General features: G+C 23.3%; 1 protein-coding gene across 1 annotated transcript in view; it reads right to left on the bottom strand.

Annotated features, from left to right (window-relative positions):
* LOC132920618 (uncharacterized) overlaps window positions 1-24,970 on the bottom strand; it is a 122,624-nt gene that overhangs the window by 77,770 nt on the left and 19,884 nt on the right. Inside the window, exon 2 of the mRNA XM_060983123.1 lies at window positions 23,390-23,538. Coding sequence (XP_060839106.1) covers window positions 23,390-23,464 — 75 coding nt within the window. The 5' untranslated portion in view covers window positions 23,465-23,538. The remainder of the gene's footprint in view (window positions 1-23,389; window positions 23,539-24,970) is intronic.

Below are 24,970 nucleotides of genomic sequence, written 5' to 3'. Positions count from 1 at the left end.
ATTTTGAACTAATTATATTTTAACCACGTGCTACTATCCGTAACACATGTGTGCAATAACGTTCTGCTATTTTATTTATTCTCGTCTGATTTCCTCACCATAAATACGTATATGTTAAATAAAAAAAAAAACTCCAGGAGAAAAAATATTCATACAAACATTCTCAACAAATAATAATTGGACAACGTAATAGTCTATAAACAAAAAAATCGGTCATTAAAATTACATATGATATAATAATTTAACAATCATCGCATGAGACTCGCGTTTTTTACTATTTACCATTCATTATTGTTAAATACATACAACGAACAACATAAAAAACATACCTAATCGTCAGCTAAAACGCAACCAATAAAACACACACAATTAAAAATAATAATAATTTAATAATAAAAATAATAAAAATAATAAAAATAACTTTATACGCGATCGTATACGGAGCAGTTTAAATGCACCACCTTCGTATTCATCAAATTGTAATTACAAAATAAACAACTTCCCCTACTTTGTACAATCTGTATACAGTAGATCAACTAACCCATTCTGAAAAAAAATAGTTTCAAAGTATCCTGATATCAAAGTAATATTCTTCAACCATACAAATCCTCTGACCTTATCAACTTTTCTTAAAAACCATCTAAATCGAATGTTTTCTAAGACAAGTACTTTTGTGTTAAATTTAATGAAAACAAATGAACACAATTTTCACATTTATATAATGACAACTCTCGTAAGTCTCACTAATTAATACATTTATGTCTCATTCAGACACTCTTAAGTAATTAAGCGTACAATTTAATTAAAGATATATCTAGATGTTATCTGGAAAAAACACATATACATAACCATAAATAAGTCATTTTTAAACCAATCTGGATCAATGGAATTCAGCTAGGGGTAATACCAAAATATAAAATATTAAAAATATCTCAATCTAACAACCAAAAATAATTCTTCTAATCAACAAAAAAAAGATAAGATTTTCTTTGTACTGACCTACACATAATTACAATAAAAGAAGTGACAAAAATATAATATAAAAATTTCACGACCACTGGAATCTATTTATACAAAAAACAATCCTGTCACTTGATCACTCCCTGAAGATCTTATAAGAAGACTCAAGTATTCATAGCCAAGAGATTTTTTTAGTTAACATAATATATACCTGCCAAAATAATGTCAATGAATAGTTTTTTCAATAAATGTATATTTAATTTTATTATTTCTTTATCATTCACATTCATTGTACCACCAATGTATAGATTGTGCGATAAAAAAAATCTCATTAAATAAGATAAATAAATGTTTAATTAAATTATACATATACTTACATTCACATTAACAATCTATATTCCTACACACATTCCATATGTCGGAATAATAATAATGTTGGTACGATTATTCGGTTTCATTTAACACGTAAAAATGTACATTTATAAATCAATACTTTAATTTTCAATAGTAAAATAAATAAATGATTTTTGTCATTGATTATGTATTTATTATATACAATAACTGTTATTAATAAAATATTACATTTATTGTGTTTTCGTTTATATTTTACGTATTTCATAAAATACATGTATCAATACCAATTACCGATTTTGAAATTTTAAATTGAACAATCTATAAATTTGGATTATATTATTACTTATAAAATTATAAAAATATATAATGAGATTAGTGATATTATTAAAAAAATAAATAAATTATAATACATATTATACAATACATTTAAATAAATAAACGCATATTATTTAAGTAATGCATTTTTTTTTTTTTGTAAGAATTCTTATGGGAACCACAATATATCAGATAATAATAAAAAAAAATTGCATAATACTTATCGTATAATATTAATATATAATAATAAGTATATAAGTTATTTTAGGACTTATATGATGGATAATATTGTTGTTTATTGTATCATAAATAAGAGCTTATTATATTATAATCGTACACATAAATATTATGTTCTACAAATAATTTATGGTAAATCATTTTTTTTTACCTCTACCTTTATAAATTTTCATTGCACTATCATTCTGCAAATAATCCGAAATAAAAAATATTTAAAATATATATTTTAATTCAAAATAGCTAGGAAAAATTGTATTTTAGACGGTATAAATCTTTTAACCTCTATATGGTGATTTCATTTGTATGTAACTAAATTCCAGGCAATTATTTTATTAAACAACACTTATTATTTCAAAATCTAATAACTTTTTCGAAAACAAAATATTTACATAATTTCCAGTCATAATAAAAATAAAAATAAAATTTAAAGAAATATAAAACAATTTAAAATTGTTGTTTTTATTGGACTTAAAATAATAAAAACATTTTTTTTTCTTTCAACATTAATATACCTATAAGTGTTTAAGTATATATAATATATAATAATAATAATAAATTAATTAAACTATAGTATAATTTATAAGTATTCAATTCTTATATTAGAAATATATTTAAATTATTTGATTTTTTGCAAAATCAATTTTGTACTTTAGTAAAATAAATGAGATCGTGTAAAAGTTTGTAATTTGTTCACTCGTGTGAAATAATTGAATGCCGTACGCATAACTAAAAAAAAGTTTAATTAATTTACATATTATGTTTCTATACTTCTATACGTATCTATAAATTACTTAAACGATAATTAAATGTTCGAATTCGATCTTTTATTATTCACAAACAATTAGGCATGTAAAATTTAAAAATACAAAAATCTAGTTTGAATATATTATACTATGTCAACGTATCATGAATAGTTTATCGCATTAATTTCTATTCATTAAATTGTTGATTCGATGATACACAATGTTTATTTTATTCCGACAATTTCAAACGGAAATTAAGTGTGTGAATAGATCAAAATTAAATTCAAATCATTTTCAAACTATTTAGTATAAGAAATAGTAAAATATACGTATTTATATTTTAAAAATCCAATATTTAATATTAGGTATTTTTAGGTATTGTACTCAGGTAGCTAACCGAAATTATTATATTTTTATATTAGTAATTACAGTTTAATTAAATAGTTATGAACAGTTATTATTTTTTTATATTTTTAACTGTAAATGTCTTACGTTTTAAAAAGTAAGACCTAAAATCATTAAATATAAATACATAATTTTATTCGTTTAATATTGACGACACTTGTATTTTTTAACTAATAAATGTCGTAAAAAAAAGCAATTTCCATAAAACATGATCTTTGGAACTTTCATATTATATGACATATGTGATACACTTTAGTGGGAACATAACTAGCTTAAAAAATGTTTATCATTGTGTGTATTAACAACCTTGTTATTAATATTACACAAATTAATAGAATCGATGACCTAACCCATATGTATATAATATAAAACGAATAGATACATACAAAGGTGTGTTTGAGGGGTCACTCCACCCTTCTCCACCAATAAACAATATATTATTATACATTATATTGATAATTGTAAAACTTTTTAAGAACTACCCACTCGAATTTTATTTTGTACGTGCCTGGAAACGAAGATAATCCACAATAATATTTAATACTTATATATATTGTTTCGTGACTATATTACTGAGATTTTACTTGGATTTTCCAAACCTATTATACAAAATATACACATATTTTAAGTACTTATGGAATTATAAATAATATATGTATATGAAAGTATGAAGTTGTCTATATTCCCGCAAATATATATATATTTTTTTAATACATAATACAGGTGAGTGATGTATATTATCCTATCCTTATACAAGCTACTTGGCGCGTAAAGGTAAATTTCCACTACACACTTTTACGCGTACGTATATATGACGTTTACATTCGCTCTGAACGCACGTTTTATATTAGTTGACGCTGGTAATGCGAATTCTGGATTAAATGGTTATAAAATATATTATGATAATCATAATCGTCTCGTATACATATTTCGTTATCAATTTTGTATAACCGTGTACAGTGTATACGAAATTGCTGAACTAGATCCAAAAACGCGGTAACGTGGTTTATCATGTGGTTAGGACGTATAAACACACTGGTACACTTAAAGCTTACTATGGATACTAACCAATAACAGAATATGCACGTATTATACGTGAACGCGTAAACTGAAAGCCCACATTATAGGTTAGATTATTTTATACTTTCGCCGTGTGGCTAACCGCGAACAACTGAGTTCTCATTACACTGTGCCGTGTATATTTTCAACATGTAGGTGACGTGTTACAAACATTTTGTTACCTTTACGTACGTATTAAATTAAATTAATTCCAACTCAAAATGCATAATATAAATTTTGATTAACACGCGTTAATGTTTTCAGTGGATAAAACATAACTATAGCAGTAACGTGATTACAGTTTTAATTATTGAAGATATGTGATATAGATCATAGAAAAAAAAAAATATTCAAATTTAATTTGAATTTAAATTACTTTAAATTCTACTGTTCAAATACTTTTAGACCAACATTTTAATTTACATAAACTTAATGCTTGTTAAAGATTAAATATAAATGTAGTACCTAACCGTTTTTGCATCACCATCAAGAGTACCCAAATGCGTATTACTTTTATTGCCTTTATTAGGTCTCTATTGGAATATACCTTCTGTAATTATCTGGAATTCATTATTTGAACAACTATTTGCATCATCATCTAAATTAAATTGTTAAAAAAAACAAAAAAAAAATGTTTTTATTTTGTTATATTTAAATTTAACATTGGAATTTCTCCAATATCATAGCAACATCTTAAACTTTTTAAATCTCAATTCTTAAGCAGATCAAAGAAATTATTCGTATTTACTTTTATATAAAAAAACATATTAATTAATTAAATAAATTATTCTCGTCAACTAAGCCTCATTAAATTTAAAATTGATTGTTATTGTGTTAGAGAAAATTATTTATTTTATGATCCTAATGCATCCCATAGAATTATGTTATTCTCTCCAGACATAAAATTTTACGCGAAATAGGTTTTTGACAAAATATTTATTTTGTTTTATAAGTCATTAGTACTTAATAGTACATATCAGTATAGACTTAGACTAGAATTTTTTGCAAAATATTTAAAATGGGATTTTCTAGATACTATTTTTAAAATAGTCTGGCTCTATTTGTATTATTATTTATAGAGATTTTAAATTGATTATTTTTCTTAAACTTTTTTTTGATTCAAGTTTAATAAAATATTTATTTTCGAGTAAAATTTTAAAAAATTAATACAAAATTCCTAAAATTATTATAACAGTTGAATAAAAAATAAAAATTTTAGTTATTTTTTTATAATTCCGAAAAATATTATTCATAGGACTTGACACCATCTATCATAGTGTATATTATTATTTGCTATGTTAGATTAAGTTTACAAAATATTTTTATTATTAGTTATAAAAGTTATAATTTAATAAAAACTAGTATGTAATATTAAATGAAATATACAATACATTTTAGTGTCTTAATACAAGAACGTCCCACATTATGTAAAAATGCTAATCCAACAACAAATAAATATTTTAAAAGTAACTATTAATATTGATCTATCTAACGTTAGTTTTTCATTATTTTCTGACCAAGCCTTGGTTAAAGTCTTTAACTTAAAGAACCTTTTTAGAAGCTATACGCGGTCAGCAATAGAAGTAACAAAAATCAAAGAAATAATTGAGGGAAAATGTTGAAATATGTAATTAATATTAGTATTCTAATATTGTAAGCTCGTATTTGAATGTATACACATTGTGTTTCACTATTGACCTTCCACATATACCTATTATTACTTTCTAAGGCATAACTTTCTATTGTTATATAGATATAAGTATGAGTATATGACATCAACGTGGCGTATAAATGGGAGCTTTTCATGTATATTAAAACACTCGATCACAAGGTGTCATATTGTGTTACTGTATATAAAGCTTCTGAAGCAGTTCAGTCACATTTATATTATAGTGATATTACAATATGCATAAAATCATTAAGTTGTATTGTTTATCTACTTTAAATATTAAATACCTAAATCCTACACCCACTTAAGCTTTGATTTTATCAATAATAATCATTATTATAAAATGTTTGCATTTGGTTATGATCAAAAATTTAATAAAACGAACATTTACCTACTGTACTACTAATAGAAAAATAAATTACTTATAGCAATATAAAAATAAAATAAAATACCTTTAAAAATATTGATGACAGACCCCTTTAGAATCGTGTTTCATATTCAATATCCATATTCAACACGTCATTCATATTTTATTACAGTTATATACTCAAATACATTCGACACTGTCTAAACAGCAGAGCAACTTCCCCGGTTTTTTTTTTTTTATTACAAATTAAAAAAATATGTAATAATAGTATACTTCAGGAAAATTGTTTATTATATAATTTACGCAGTTCTCGTTTCAGTACTTATAATACAACTTAAGTAAGTTATTCTAATACTAAATCTTAGTGATATATTTATGTTGGTAAATAAAAATTAATTTTTAAGAAATAAAAACAAATGTGATATAGCCAAAACTTATAACTTTTTAATGATGTATGATAAAAACTATTGTTTTCATATTTAAAGGGCTGCGTGATATTGTTTTTCTAGCGTTGCTTAATGTCTTAAATGATCAATAAATATCATATAAACAAGTAATTTTTGGGCTTAAAATAAAGAAGTAGTTGCGGTTCATAAAAACTTTTAAGTTATAATAAATCATACATAAAAGAAGAAAGATGTTAGGATTATACAGATGTTAATTCTTGTTTAGACTTTATAAATGAATTTCATTCGTTAGAAATATAGTGATCTGTAAATTTACGAGTGTAAACACTAAACACAAAGTAAGGAAATGTGAAATTCAAATACATTTTCTGTCCTTGAAGTCTATTATAAAAGATAACAATGTTTGCAAACACAATCGTTATATTATATATTTAAATATAGTAATTAATATGTAGAACTTATATATGAAAATTTAGCATTATTTTTATATTCATAGTATATATATTTTAATATTTTAGATTAACAATAATGTCTATGTTTATTTTTAAGCATTCAAAACATTAAAAATAATTTTAACTAATTTCAAATTAAAAATGTATTATTCATGATTTCTTTTACATTAATGAATTAAACAAAAATAAATTGCACTTAGCACACGTATACAATAAAATATTAAATATTATAATTTACATTATATAATATAACTTATTTTCTTTTTTATTATAGTTATCGATAATGATATAACTATAAATAGGTAATGCATTAACGAGGTACGAAAAAATAATCCACATTTGAAATAAATAGGTACTTTAAAATAATTCAAATATAAAATCAATATTCAAAATTAGATTTACATTTATACGTTCAATTTATTTCCACTGATTTTTCTCAAAACATAATATTTACAACTATCACGAAATATATAAATATTCAGTTAATCGTTCAAAACTTTAATAACATTTGAAATACTTATTAGTATTATATTATATCATATTTGTATATTTATAATTATTAGTCGATAGATACAAAATATTATATAATATAAAATATAAAAAAAAAACGCTAACAAAAATCAGATAAATCAAATAATTTATAATATTTGTTTTATTTATAAGTAATATCATTATCATTCAAATTTTAGGTACCATTTGAGATCATACAACATTAAAGAGTTCGTATAGCTATATCAATGGTTAACAATTTAAATAAACAAAACAAAAAAAGCTGTAAGAAAATATGATACAGCTAACCAGACCTTTTGATATTTCAAACAATTTCATAAATGTGTTTTTTGTTTTAGAACATGATATAATCATTATAGTTATATCGATGTAATGACAACATCACATTACGGATTTTGACATTTTTTATAACTGCAATATATAATATTTTTTTTTTATAGTACCTTGCTTAATTTATTATATAAACAAATTATGTTAGTCTATTTATAAAAAAAAAACGGAAAACTCAATCCATTTTCGTGATATTAAACATTCATATTTCGAGTATTTTATTCAATAATACAAATAATAATATAGTAAACGTACATCATCTTGAACTTTCAATATAATACATTTATACATTTATTTGTATACTTTTTTTTATATTTAATTCAATTAAAAACTTTAAAAAACTTTTTAAAATTTAAAACTTCAAATTGAAAGTTTTTTTTTTTTTTTTTTTATTATTAGCTATTAGTATACAACTATGACAGCTCGACTATTACAGATAAAAAATTGAAAGGTTATAAAGGATAAATGTAATAGAATTATTGTTCTGGTTATATTTTAAAATAAGAATATATATATTATTATACACAAAACTATTATTGCGTATTGGTATTTGAAATTGTTGTATAAAAATAACAATATATAGGCATAAGTATTTTAAAAATAAAAATAAAAAACAAATTTTAAATTTAATATTCCCTACGTCAATTCAAGAGTTTGATTTAATGTATATTTAGCTTTAAAAAAAAAAATTAAAAAAATTGTTTGTTAATTTAAATTTATGTGGCGTGTTAAATTGAATTTTATTATAGAATATTTAACTGGGCAACTACTATTACTGACTTTAATAATATAGAAATGCGTATATATTATGGATAGAGTATACAACTGTCAACTTTAATACCTACAGCTACAACTATGAGTAATTTACTGGAGTAAAAATATTAATCGCACTGAACACAAAACTATAGATTTTTGGCGGACGTCATGCATCATAGTATGGCACGCTGGATACTATATTTTGTAATTGTTTCAAAACTGTAGAATACCTGTGATGTAGTTCCATGAACACATTTTATACTCGGTAATATTAAACACTTTTATCGCATAAAATCTAAATAGTTTGTTTGTTCCTCGATCACTCCCCTCAAATTATTTAAATCGATACCTATACCCACTCTCTCAACCCATTGCGTTGCAGCAAATCGCACGGCCGTGTTTTATTTTACTATTCCCATTAAAATATATTTTGTGAGCTTAGGACCAATAGGAGCTAACTTGATTTCTTTTTATGTAAAACGATTGTGTAATCAATACTTTATAAATTATAATACTGCAAGCACACAATCAATTATTTAGGCGCATTATTCAAAAATGATCAAAAACTAAGTGGTTGTAAAACAACATAATTTACAAGTTGTTATTTACTATTGATATAAATATAATCTTTCAACATTTAACTATAATGATTTTTGTCTTAAAAATTCGTTTATGTATATTATAAGCCCTGTGCCATAAAACGAATATTATGTGATAATTGATACGTATTAGGTGAATATAAATACGAAAGTAAATTGTTTGATAGAAGAAGATATCTTGTGGTGTTCATCCTATTTGTTTTCATTGAAACTATTATATAATGTTATATTTCAGTTGTTAAGTCTTCTCTACAAAATTTAATAATAAGTAAATTTGCTCTAATATGAATTATACAGTAACCATATAGTAAGAACCCGATACACATAGTTGTTATATTACACATGTATTAGACAAGGACAAGACATACTATGGTTAAGACATCCATATTATTAGCAAGTAGCCATTAACCAAATAAACCACAATATGTTACATATAATACGAAATCTGCTCTGAAACCACACGTACAAACGTATATTCATATCAAACAACTTAGATAAAGCACTCAACGCAGAGAACAAAACCAAAACAATTTCTCAATTAAGATTATTTGAATATTAAATAGTTACCAAATGTTTTAATTTTTGTAATCTATAAATTCATTAAATCGTACCACCTGCAATATAGAAACCTTTATTAAAGCCACTGTTAAAACTTTTTTAAAAACAATTTATAAACATTTATAATAAAGTACAAGTTTTGGAAAAACATCTTAAAATCAGTGATAATATTTGAATGAAATAAATTTTGCAGATAGTTTTTTTTTTAAACTAAGACGTGGTAATAATAATTTGTTATTATTCTCACAATGACGATATTGTGTCTGATTTTTTTTTCTTTTTGTTCTTTTGACCGCTGTCAAATATAATGATTAATGGCTTGGCGTTGTATTATTGCTCGTTAATATTTTTGTATTGACTTGTGAAAAAAAAATCAATTTAATTAATTAACTGGCCTCGTTATTGTTTATTGGACTGCGTGTTATTGCATTTTATAAGGATAACTATCAACACTGGTTTTCAATGTGGATTCTACATTTAAAGTATGAAAAGGTTTTTGTTTGTTGTAAATAAGAGATAGTTTTCGAAAAAATAGTTTTAAACAAATAATGGAAAAAATAACATAGCAGTAATGAAAGGAGTAGATCCCGTTCTTGACTAAATCTATAGAATCCTAAGATAATATAATAACTTACCATCGTTATTACATTTAAAGACACTTGGCCAAGTGGCTCAATGGGTACAATTTTTTTTTGTTTAAGATAAATAAAAGAACCTTAAAACCATAATCGTTGGTTAACATCGTTTTGTACAATTAAGTTTTGTACATTCATTTTAGATACTTATATTTTATTTTTAAAAGGTAATTTCTAGGAAAAATAACATTAAATGAAATAAAAATGGTAATCTAGATGCATTCATTCCAAATGTGAATGTAGATTTATAAATAATAATAAAATCCAAAATAATTGTACATTTTATTAATTTGAATACAAAAATAATAATTGTACGAATCACACCACTTTAGTTATTCAAAAACTCTCATAAAAATATTAGCTTAACATGTTTGAGTAATGATGAGCTGGTGTTCTGTATTTCTACGCATATCAAGTGAACGCGATCATTTGAACGAACGATATTTCGGCGCATGCGATATTTCGAATCGTGTAATTTCGACTACATTTAGGCACGGAACGATTTTGACGCAAAACAAAAAAATAAAAATGAAAATAAATCATTAATTGTGTGTTCTGAACTACCTAAACTATAAAGGTAAGCGTCTCTCAAACTAAAACTCGTGTGTCACAAACATTTTCTACACCAACTTACCGTAAAAATTACCTTCTATTCATAACGATCAATATAGAATATTAATTTCAGGTAACTCAATAAATAATTTTGATTTTTTTTCCATGGTAACATAACCAGGTTAAAATTACTGATTTAACATTGTAAAATATTTCTATTTGATATTAAAATAAGCATATTATATTGTCACGTATTTTTATGTTATAATTATAAAACCTGTATAATTATAAATAAATGAATAATAAAAAATGGGAAACAAAATGAGAAATGTATAAAACATAATTTATCATATTTATATATGGGTATATTATACTATTTATGAATCTTCAAGTTATGCGCAATACGTAAAAGTACTCCGTCAGATGCGAAGTTACTTATAACTTATAACTATAATATATATTGTTACCGATTTTTCTTTTATTTTACGTTGAAAGTGATGACTGATATGACTTATATTGACTTTATATACAGAGTGTATCACAATTTTCTGACATATTCAAATGTAATTTTAATTTAAAATCGTCATATCACCGCATAAAACACCGTATGCAATATATTATTTTCATTGTTATATTTTGCGTCAAAATTAACTGGCACCTAAATTTAGTGGCACCAAAATTATATGAGTTAAAATATCACATGCGCCCCCAGTTGTAGTTTATCTACGTTTATATAGAATATGGCCACATTCATTTGACGTGCGTCGAAATAACATAATATTCGATAAATTATATAATATGATAGATTTAATCTTTGTACCTTTATTATAGAATAGATACTATAAGTTATATTATGTTTATGTCGTAGGCATATAGTCAAAGAATTTAATTTTTATGCAATTTCACTACCCGCCTAGACATTTAGTTAAATTCCTATGTCAATTCAAGAAAATAATAAAAATGAAACATTTTGTATTATTTTAAAAAATTAACTATATTTTCTATTAATTATTTATTCCTATTTTATATAAAAAAAAAACTATGTATTATTTATTAATATATAAAACATTTAGATATATGAAATATGTTTAATTTTGTGTCCATCGATGCTATTGTTTTAAAACTTAAATCATAAATATATATAAAGTATAATTACTAATTAGATGTGATAGACGTAGACGATAGTATGAGTATATTATATACCCTATATTATAGGGCACTATAGGGCCTATATTATATATTACAAGTAGTGAGTACTAAATATATTCTTATTAAATAAAAATAAATATACAATGTCAAACCAATCGGTGATAATTTTTTAAAAAAAAAATTAAATGTTCCAGCAAACGACCCCAAATAACTACATTTAATCACAAATAATAACTAAAAATTAATAAATATTATAATTATAATATAACTTTTTTATTCATTTTTTATATTCGTACTATCACATATAATTGGTAATTACTTAGTTATATTTATGATTTAAGTTTTAAAACAATAGCATCGATGGACACAAAATTAAACATATTTCATTTATCTAAATGTTTTATATATTAATAAATAATACATAGTTTTATTTTTATATAAAATAGCAAGAAATAATTAATAGAAAATATAGTTAAATTTTTAAAATAATTCAAAATGTTTCATTTTTTTTATTTTCATGACTTGAAATAGGTATTTAACTAAATGTTTAGGAGAATAGTGAAATCGCATAAAAATTAAATTCTTTGACTCTATGCCTACAAAATATACATCTTTTACAAAACTTTTTTCGATTTAAAAGTAAAAACTACAAATTTTATAAATATGATTGTGATTTGTTATTTGTAAAATGTTTTGAATGTTTAACTCACGCTTTTTAAAAATAGAAAAATTTTCCATTGATCAAAAGGCATTTTTGGAACATATTTCAAAACCTATCACGTGAAATTGATTAAAAACAATACATATTATTTTAATATATTTTTTTTTAACTTCATAATCTATAATTATAAATCATAATAATTTATCTTCAGTTCACAATAATTTCACTTTCATTAATATTTGTTAATATTTATTGAATTATAACTTTTTTGTCAGACAAATGCGAAAATCAAGGCTTCAAGATATTGACAGTTTAGTGAACTGTTGTTATGTAGATTATTATATTATTACTATATAAATATTTCAATTTATTTTTCAGTTGGTTTTTGTTGAACTACAATTATTCTGAAAATTCTGGAAAATACAACTATAGTTTTAAATTCACATAAATTATTCATACATAATATGATTTATATAGTTTAACCTACTGTTAGCACAAATACGCATGAATACGAATGGAAATAATTATAAACCCAGAAAATCTTGGTTTAAGTAGTTCCCTCGGTAACAGAAAACCATATCTCTAAGGACATTTCGAATATTATTTTTGTTTTAAGACCTGCAGTTGGGTAGTCTATAGGGAATAAGTCTGGCTTACTGATAACCTAATCTAACATCAGTGACCCTCGTAAAATATACAAATATAAAATTTCAATAATTTCAAGTCATTATTTTTTTATTAATATTGATATTATTGAAATACGTATATATATAATAACTGATATTTATGTTTAAAAAAGAGTTCTATGACCTATACACTCAAAACCCTTACAAGAGTAAAAGCTTTATTAAATTACGCATTGGGTATTGCATTAGTCTTTCTTTGAAGAACCATTTAGAGGGTACATTAAAGCCATATATTTTTGTATTTTACGTGTTCCTATATAAAATTATACTTTTCTATAATTATTTTAAGAAAACGAAATTATGTCCATACATAATATAATTGAATAAAGAAAGTTTAAATTTTTTAAATTCAAAATTTTTCTAAATAAGTGTTTACAATGTTATATAGAGGAATTCATCAAATATGATAATTTTTCGTTTAATAATATATTTATTCAAAATCTTATTTTTTTAACTTTAAAATTCACTTAAAAGGGCCATATTTCAAAATATTTAAATTATTTATACCAATCATTGATAAGTGTTTTTTGAAAACATGTTTTCTTTTTTTCGTTTTTTCTTTTCAACATTTTTTCCCATGAAAATTATCCCTTTTCCTATAAATTGTCCACCACATGATTTTTTTTTTAAATATTTTACGTGTCTAAATTGAAATTCAAAGATTTAGTGTACGGCATTAAAGTTATTTAATTTAATATTATGCTAAATATATTAATTTAAAAATTAGATTTAAGTATAGGGCCTATGATGATATTAATATTTCAATAACTAATATTGATCTATCAGTATTTCATAATTTGTAAAAATATTATATTTAATTAAACAGTTTGAAAGAATTTTTGAATATCTAGGGTAATTATCACATATAATCCTATAAGAACATAAATTTATATAAATTAAACATTTTTTCGTTTTCACTATTTATCGATCTTTTATTTTAAAGCTTTTTTTAATTATTAAGATTTAATTATATAAAATATTATTATAATATAATATTAAATTTTAATTATTATTATTTTTTTAATTATTGAAAAAATTTTAAATTTTAAATCTATAAATCATTATATTATAATGAAAAACTTTCATAAATTATAATACGGCGTCCTAGATAGGCAAATCTGCTACACTTAGAACATGGTTTCCTTTTTGTATATTATCTATACTCTATAGTCTATAGTATTAATAATACTATAGATTATCTAAACACTATAACATTATGTAAAATAAAATTAATAATCCAAAATCTTTCATGCTAAGCAAAAATAATAATAATAATAATCTATGAACAACTTTGATTTTTATAGGAGAATAATAACATACAAATTATTAATAGGTAATATTAAATTAAACTAAAATGAAATTAAGTAATACTTTGAAATATGTATTATAACTTATGACTTAACATAATAAAACTCATAAATTATGACCTGTTAGTTCTAAATTATGATAGGTTCCAAAAACAATTAACAAGCAATCTAAGTTATATTGTTAATCAATAAAAATGTTTAAATAAATTACACACTTCTTGTACAAACTCAAATTTATGTTATTTGTTTGCCAAATTGATTATATACAAAATGACGTATCTGACAATGCAATTATTAATACAATTATTTATTAAGTAAATTCAATTTTAAAAGTGAAATTTTACATATATTATGTATGGTGTTCTAAAATATAATAGTGTATTGTATGATTTTCATCAGTTGAAATATTGGTAGCAAGTACAAACATTTTAAATGTAGAAGAGTAAAAACGTATTTTCTCAAATAATTCATAAAACATTTCATTTTGTAACATTAACAACCTATGTAATTTGTCTACATTTTGTGTACATTTACAAATCTTCGTATACTTAATATAAATTACAAAGTATATTAAATTTACTATAAGTAATCATAAAACAATACGTTTAAAAATAAATAAAAAAAATAAAATACTGTGAAAAGAAGTTTTTTACATTGTTTGTTGTTATGATTGTGTCGTGTCAACATCAGATTTAGTTGTAAAAAAATATCTATCTCGGTTTTCGTACAACGCCGATGGCGGAAAGATAAATGGTTTGCTTGTTCTTGTAATGAGGTGGAATAATTGGTTTTGGAAGCAATAATTAAAATATTTTAAATAATTGTTCAACGAATTTTTTAGTAATAAAATAACCCATAGTCATGATTATAGTAGGTGTACAACCTTTTAAGGTTATTTAACACACCACTTTTACGTTATATTCACATATTATATATTCATTCAAAAATGTCAAAATAGCGATTAATATATGAAGGTTTCTAACCATTCATCATAATACATTACAGGACAGGTAAGTAGTTTTATATCCGTAACCTCAAAGACAACAATAATGCGTTATACTTATACAAAATAAACATAATATAGTGCTAATACGAAGGCCGTGATAAAATATATTAATACACTTTATATGCGCCAGTAAAATAATTATATTAAATACGTTTACATCACGAATACACGTCATAATGTGTAAATTAAATTTGTACTCAAACACTGTGCATCTTTTTCATTATTTTAATAATTAATTTTAGGAATATGTTTGCATGTCTCGATATTTTATGATAAATGGTTATAAATTATCATATGAAAACGCCAGTGCAAGAGGCAGTAAAATGAAATGATTATTTAGTGCGAACGTATTTACAGATCGTTTATCATCGGAGAAGATTGATTTCGGTTAGATTTTTACTTTAGGACGTTCAGATATACGTACGGCTATTTCAAATAGACATGTATAATAAATTGATAAAAAAAAAATAAAAAAAACAGTTTATTGCTCGTTTTTAGAGTCTGGTTACACTGACTTGTACTATTGCATGCAAAAAGATATATATTATATAATACTCTTGGAATCAGTTTACGTGTCACCGTATACAGCGTCATGTTGTATATCGCCATCACGTGCGACGATAATCATTCGAAAATGAAGTACACCGGAAAGGGGCGTAAATAAAATAAAACCGCAACATTGATTTCAATTTGGGTTGTGTAGTTCCATTTTGTTCGTCCTGCAATACTGCAGACACAATTTAAAGCCGGTCCATTTTCGTCACACAACCCTTACATTTTTCCCCCTTGCCTAAGACTATCCAAATTCGCTAGTATCGATCGTGTAGAAAGTGTCTCTAGCTTCTCTTGTGTGTTCACGGGAACCGTAAACTGTTTGTGATGTAATTCATTTTACAAGTAATGTTAAGGTTCATCAGTATTACCCGACATGAGTTTTAGCCGTCTTTGTGAAAAAAAGGATTTCATAAGTTTATGAGTTTTGTTCCGCTGGATAAATTTCCATTAACATTTCGGGAAGAACTTAGATAACATTTTACGTTTTTATTTTGTTGAAGTCCGTAATAAGATTATTTTATAGTTATAACTAAATTCTTTTTCTCGGCAGTAATAATTAACTATTTTTTTTCGTTTGTTTTTATTACTTAAAAATTAAGTTTATCCGTGAATTAAATATTTATCTACACTCTACAGCAAATACACAAATATTTTGCTATATATATATACATATAATTCATTATATAATCTGAATAAATTTAATTCAAATTTATAACCCGTTATATTTCAGTCTATTAAGTTACATGTATAACAAAATTACAACTCTATTTTTTAGACACTAAGCAATCTAAAATATATTGTAGCTTAATTGTAATGTATACAATTTTTATGTTTTTTATCAAAAATATCTTTTTAATGCTTTAATCCTATACCTATATCATCAAATTTAAATAAAAATTAAACAAAAATCCTTTAATCCCCACAGTATCTACCCAAGAGATGCTTTGTTATTAATTGCTATATATTAATTTTAATTCAAAGTAAAGACATTTTACATAGCTTTGTGTTAAAATTTTCATCATCAAACACAAATATTTTTTTAATAACAAAAACTAATTACCAAGTATAATGATTTTGAACAATTTTCCTAAGTATTTATATATAATGTGTAACAAGACTATTTAACAAACTTTCATTACAAATGTTACTATATTTGTTAAATAGTCCTGTTACACTTTGTATATATGTACTACAAATAATATGTATACAAAACTAATAATACATTAAAATAGGTTTAATGATAAAATAAAAAAAAGTAGGCAAGTGGATACTGATCTGCTATATATTAGGTGTTGAGTTTTTCACTATTACGGGTGTGTTAAATTTGAACTCAATAATATATCATTGTATATGAAAAACGATTCTGAGCAAAGACAATCTGTCAGCTTATATTATTAATATTTTTAAAAATATGGTTTTTTATACAACTTTTAGTTATTTATTTTACTTTTAGTATTATTTTCATTTTTTATAACACAAGTATTTAATATAATAATAATAATATATATTTTTACCATAATGCATCAACTTATTTATATAAATCAAAATTTACAATATAACAAAAATTACGTAATACCTTTCTGTGAATATCATAAGACTATAAAAATAGATGCATAGTATAAATAGATAATATATTAAAATTAATCAAAAATGTCGTTTCATATAAAAAAATTATAATAATATAATATATGTAAATTTTAAAGTTCCCACGAATAATGTTTTTTTTACATTTTAATAAAATAATTAACATCGTTATTTATTTAAGGAATTTGAATTTAAAATGTCTAATAATTGCCTATAAAATGTAATTAGCTTTTATTAAAAATTAAATTAATACTTTTTTAGATGTTATGGTTGCAGTATAAATTATTTATGAAAAATCTTGCCAAAATGTTCAAGATTTAAAAGTTTTTATGAATTTCTAACAACAAAATAGTGTGTACTTTTTTCAATTTTAACGAATTTCATAAAAATTCTAACTTATTTTTGATATTTTTAAACAGATATAAGAAAAACATGTGTAAGATCTTGTATTGAATTTTTAAAAATTTTAACTCAGCGAATCTATATTTATCAAAAAAAACTCCGTTTTTCAACTCAAAAAGAGTTAAAGATTTTGAAAATATTATCGTATTATGAAAATAATAATGTAAACATTTACTGAACATTTCAAGTAGTCTTTTTTTTTATATAGGTTGAAAAACTTATAATGAATCTCGTATTGAATTTTTAAATCTTAGATATAAAAACACAATGTATTATGAATTTTTAACAACAAAATAATTTTTACATTTTTGAGATTTTGTCAATATTCTTACTGTATAATAGACGAATAAAAAAATATTGTGATTATAGATTTTGGACATTTTTTAATTAAGATAATATTGTCACATTATGAAATTCTTTTTATTAAACTTTCAAGCATTTCTACCTGGCAAATAATTTTTAGTGGACATTTCTTGAGAAAAAAACTTTAAAACATTAAACATTCCTCATGCCTATAAATAGCTCAAAAATAAATGAAATATTTGAAAATTTGATCGTAAATAAAAATGATAATTAAAATATTTGGTGAAAATTTTAAATATCTACGGTTATTCCGTTATTCGTTTTTGAGTCACAACACAAAACAAAATTGATTTTATCGAAAGTTTCATTTGGTTAAAATTTCCCGTTTTTCTTTAATTTATTTTCTCTTAATTCTAAAAAAAGTATTGAGAATATTTTACTTTTGACCTCTCAAAGCACCGACTATATTTAATTTGCTAAAAATAGTACTCTCAATTTTAAAAATCAAATAATTTTTACTGCCCCAAAAGTTAATGGCGTACAGAAAAAAATACACATATCATACTGTAAAATTAATAGAATTATCGCTCCATTCAGAATCTAAAAATATCACGATAATTATTGTAAGACAAAACGATTTTCAACTTATCGATTTTCTCTAACACGTTTAAACCCTGTCAACCAGTGTCGAGTCACACATCTCATTATTATTACTATTCGACCCATTTTCTCCCATAATTTAATTCCTCTAAATATGATTAAATATTGGTAACAAAAACACCATAGAATACACTCAGTGAAGAATTTGATGTTTTTATCATAGTAAATTCTATTTTTATTTTTAATTAAAAAATTATAAATTATTGAATAATTATGCACATAATCACGATATTTATTTTTAGGACACTTAAATCCTTATCTATATTTTATGAGTATACTTTTAATTTGGTAGCGTATTTTGATGTGCAACTAGTGACTCCGGAATTAGATAACGGTGTTTATATAGAGAACTAAACATTTGTTTAGACATATTTTATAATAAGCGATTATATAATGTCAATACAATAACTATATGAAACATTACTTGAAAATGTCTTATTTAAAGTAAAATAATTACAGTTTAAAAATAAAATGTTGTGTATTGTTTCATTTTCATATAATTATTATGATAATTCATACAAACCAAATACGATTCACTATTAATTTTATATTAATATCATATGAAATTTAAGACACATAATATGGGATCATGTTCAAACATTAAATATTAAATAGCATTTAATATTTTATCAATATAATTAAAAATATTTATTGAAGGGTTTATCATTTACGATAAATCTAGATTTATTTTATTTCTATCTAGTAACAAGTACAAAAGAGTTATACACTCTTACAAAATAGGTAAAATTTCAAATTTTAAAAAAATAATTAAAAATATTTAACATGTCACGATTAAGAAATATCATTTTCTCAGCAAAGGACAGTCAATGAATATTCAGGTCATATTTAATTGGATTCGAAAGCCCTTTTAAGTTGTGAAAGTGCACGAATGCTTCCAGCTATCGACGTTATTAAATCCGTTTCATTTTCAGGACACCCCAACTGAACATTAACAGTTCTACATACACTTTTCACTTGAAAATAAATGTAGTGAAATCCTATAGAACTAAAATATTGTTATTCATTACATTAAACGTATTATTAAACACATTCGACTAATTTTTATTAATGAGTTTTACAGTTTTTAAATGTAATTTCTCATCCTAAACTTTGTTATTAACTATATTTTAAGTTAATTGAATAATGAATTTTTATTATAACAAATATAAAACCACAAAAATAATACGTAAAAATATTTTATGTATAGGTTATTAATTGTTATTATTACATTTTAATTCAAAATAGGGTTTCTACATTAATATTAGTATAATACATTTTTATATTAAAAAAAAAATGTACAATGAGTTTTTTCTATTGGTAAATAGAATTATATAGAAATAATATGAGTTTATACATTTTATAGAATATTTACTATTTATTATTATTTCAAACTACATAAAACATTCTGATAAACAATATATTGTGCAGATAATGTTAAAGTACCTTAAACCAATGACTCAAACTGAAAACTTAAAAAAAGTATTAACGCGATAAAACGTTTCGAAAATAAAAGTACTAAGAGCTTAAGTAGTGATAATGAAGACAAAATACCTGCAACTTTTAAAATTCGAGAAATATAAAACAGTGAGTGAATGTTTTATTAAAAAGGTCTTGACTCAAAAATATATTAATATTAATGACTTAATTTAATTAATTAAACAAATAAGTTATTGAAAAACAATTTAACAATTCTTAGTTATTATGGAACTTTCATTAAAATATACTAAATACATTGTATATTGTAAATAATTCAAAATCTTAACATTACTCGTTGGTAGCTAACATATTTTTAAATGGAATCATAAATTAATATACATTTACATACCTGTAAATTAAATGAAAAAAAATATTATAATAATAAAATTATATTTTCCACATACATATTTTTGGCAGACAGTAGTTTTTATATAACAATGTAACGTTATAATATGATATTGTGTTTGGTTGTTTTACTTAACATGTCACATATACATTACGACAATATACACGTAATAGTACGGGTTTTGAAACATAAAAAAAAAAAATAATACCGAATAAGTTCATTGTTTTAAATATACGAATAAAGTAAAATTACATTGAAAAATTAAATTTCAATTACCATAATATGCCAAGATATGAAAGATTTTTATAATTGTTTAACCCCAACTTTGACAATCAAGACATACATAGAATTGTTAATTAATTTCTTGAAGACCCATTGTAAAAATGTATTATAAAGATTAAAGCTGGAAAAATATTCACTCATGTCGTAGTATCTCGACTGTTCCTTATAGAAAACATTAATAAATACGTTTATGGTTTTCAACTAATTCACTAGTTGTCTTTATTGTGCAATTAATGCGTAACTAATAAATTTAATAAAATATGCGTTGGGTATATTAAAAAAAATTGCATTTACACAAAACATAATTCAAAGTAAACGCACATGAAAACATTTATGAGGAAAACTGCTATTTTATATTTATGATTACTTGATTACTATAGATAAACGAGCAGCTAATGATTGACAAAAAGAGAATGTGCGCTTAGAAAATACCAAATAGCTATTATGTATTGTGGAGATAACCTTAATGTCTGCAATATATTTGTTTTGTTAATATACAAGAGCTTTAACTTTTGTTTGAATTATTAATTTATTAATAAATGCAAAATAAACTTGCTAAAAAAAAGTATATGTATCTATAACTAGAATTAATATGAGTCATAACCGTATGTTAGGTTTAACACAAAACAGATAATATATTATTCAAATTTATTGTGATTAATCAGCTCTATGGGAGCAATGGATATTAAAATTAATGTACAATGTATTTTGAACATGGATGCAGGAATTCGATTTTTTTACGTGTTAAATTTAACATAGTATTTTTTTTCTTTAACCGACCTTTCCACTTCTATATGTTAACCATTACACTCCATCAAAGATAAGAGCTATTATTATTAACGGTTATTGTGATTTATTATTGGACTATAAGTCGATGTAAATATAACTAGCACTGAAAAGCCGTCTTATCCAATCTGCTACATGCGGGCCAATTTCCCACGAAGTGAGAAATACTTAAACTTACTTACCCATTAAGCTAAGTACAGTTTTACTATGGATGTTTTGCCTAGCTAGGTCCAATTTGCCTGGGAAAATCTAAATCTAGCTACTTAATTTGCACTTTACCGAATATTAGCCAAAAATCAACTTTCACGTCCAGCTCATAACGAATTTTCATAATAAATTCAGTGAGCATAATTTCATATTAAAGATAGTATAGTCCACTTCTTACACACATCAAATTATCTATTATGGAGATAAAAAAACATCATAAAAGTATATCAAAAGGTAATTAAATCAGTAGTATTATAGAACATGCCAATTTTGATAAAATATATCAGCAACTAGTAGATTTTTTACATCATATGTTGTACTTTTAATTGGTAGCCTTGTAATAGTAAGGTACTATCTATAATTATTATATTTTTATATTTTACTGTAAAATTCTTGAGAACTCTCTAATATTAAAACTCATTATTATATAAATTATAATTGTAGTTATTATATATATAAGTTATTTTATTATAATTTCTTATTTTGATTCCTTTCAATTTCAATAAAAACTAAATTTAAATTTATCTGTTTTTTTCAACTGAGTTCCCTATACTAAAAGCTAAACAGCCTCATCTTCCAATAAATAATTATGATTATAAAAAATACTATTTAAATGTTAGTGAAAAAAATTATAAAATAAAAATGATAAACGAAATATATTAGGTTGTTAGGTATTATAATAAAATTATTATTATGCAATGTTGTACGAAAATGTTTTCTCACCAAATGAAATAAATATGTTTTTGGTTAAGATAAAGTTTATCTTAAATAAATTTAATAAGTTTTTTTTTACGTAAACATTAGAGAATTACCTATTGTTGTGAGTTAATATAATTGTATTACTGTCATTTAAAATAATTTTTCCATCAACTATTTGCATGAGTTGAATTAACACACACATATTTGCTGGTACGCTGAATATTAATTTTATCATAATAGATCTCCATTAAGATTTTTTTTCGGGTGCATTAGTAGTCTGGCATATAGCCCATAACATGATCCAGGTGAAATTTATTTAGATCTTTATATTTTTCTCTTTCTTACTTTTAAAATTAATCTTAATGTACTCACCATTGCATAAATGACGCTGGCATAACATCCCGTTCTAAGAGACTGAAAACAACAGCAAGATTGGAGAATGGCCATAGTATAGCGAAAAAACAATTTGTTTCCTTTAAAATATACTGTGGCTAAACATTATTCCAAGCTGAACAGATTCTCTAAAACAAAAATAAAATTCAAAAATGTTATACAATTCATGTAAAATATTCAACAACATACAGTAAATATATGAAAGAATAAACCAAATATGTATGTCAAAAATTAAACAATTTAAATTGTTTACTAAAGTAATTTTAATTAAAACTGCATCAGTTTACTACAAAGCTCAAATAATATATTTATTTTTGTTGTAATATAGTATATACCTGTACCATTTATTAGCTATTATTTAAATTATATTTCCATTGCTCATCATATTATTATAGTTATAAGTCCCAGTTCTTAATGTAAACATAAACTGTTTTTAACCACTCTTGAATCTTTAAAACTCAATGTTTATATTTGATTTAACATACTCGTACTTTCATACATTAATTGCAATTAAATAAATAATTTACTTTTAACCATTGATATGTTTTTAGTTTAAGTGTTTTAACTTTGTTTTAAGTATCTCCTTAAACCTCTCAACTTTGGGGTGACTACCTCAGATATATATATATATGTATATATATATATGGTTAGAATTAAATAATAATATTATATTGTTTACATAAAGTTTATAATGTTTATATAAATAAACTGAAATTAATAATATAATAATTTATTGTTTGACTAATAGTTTATATTTCATACTACACAACAAATAGTGACGAAAGCACAAACAGTTTAATTAGTATTATTCAATCATAATTTAATTTCCTACTATAATTTTCATATTATTTATTTTATTGTAAAATTATACAAAACCAATGCTTAGGTTTAATGTTTATTTTAAGATTCTGCAATTTATAAGTGAACAAATAACAATATGAATATATTTAATGATTTATGACTAATGCAATAGTTTTTGTTTAAAGCGTTTTAAAATTATATGAACCATAAAATGAAAATTTCGTTTTACATTATTTATAGTATGTTAAGTTCCCAGAACCAAACTTTTGCTATTCTAAGACGTGGACGACATTTTCTCTTGAGAGGACCATTTTTAGTAAGACACTAAGCATTGAAGGTCGAAAAGGTTGATTTCCACGAAGGCACTAAGTATTAATACGATTAGTAAAAACATTACCAATGCTTCGGAGAAACGACTCCCAAGATCACATTGTTCACAATAAGATTCATTCACACCCAAAAATTTAATCGAAAATTTAAATTTATGTTTATATTTCTTATACTTTTTATTATTTTAAAGAAGAAAAACAATCTAGACTTATATATACAATAAGTTATTATAATATCAAAATACATTCGTAACGTGAATCGATTGATAGAGGATTTCACCTTATCGGTAACACCTCAGGCATAAGTGTAGACCAAGCACGTTCAACACCTACCCTTCGAATCTTTTTTGTGGTCTTTACCATCCAGGATCATTGAAATATTAAGTGAAAATAAAGAGAGAAAAAAATGTGAATAGAAAAAGATGAATTT

This window comes from Rhopalosiphum padi, chromosome 2, assembly GCF_020882245.1.
Source record: "Rhopalosiphum padi isolate XX-2018 chromosome 2, ASM2088224v1, whole genome shotgun sequence".
Classification (NCBI taxonomy): domain Eukaryota; kingdom Metazoa; phylum Arthropoda; class Insecta; order Hemiptera; family Aphididae; genus Rhopalosiphum; species Rhopalosiphum padi.
This window is presented reverse-complemented; position numbering and strand designations above follow the sequence as displayed.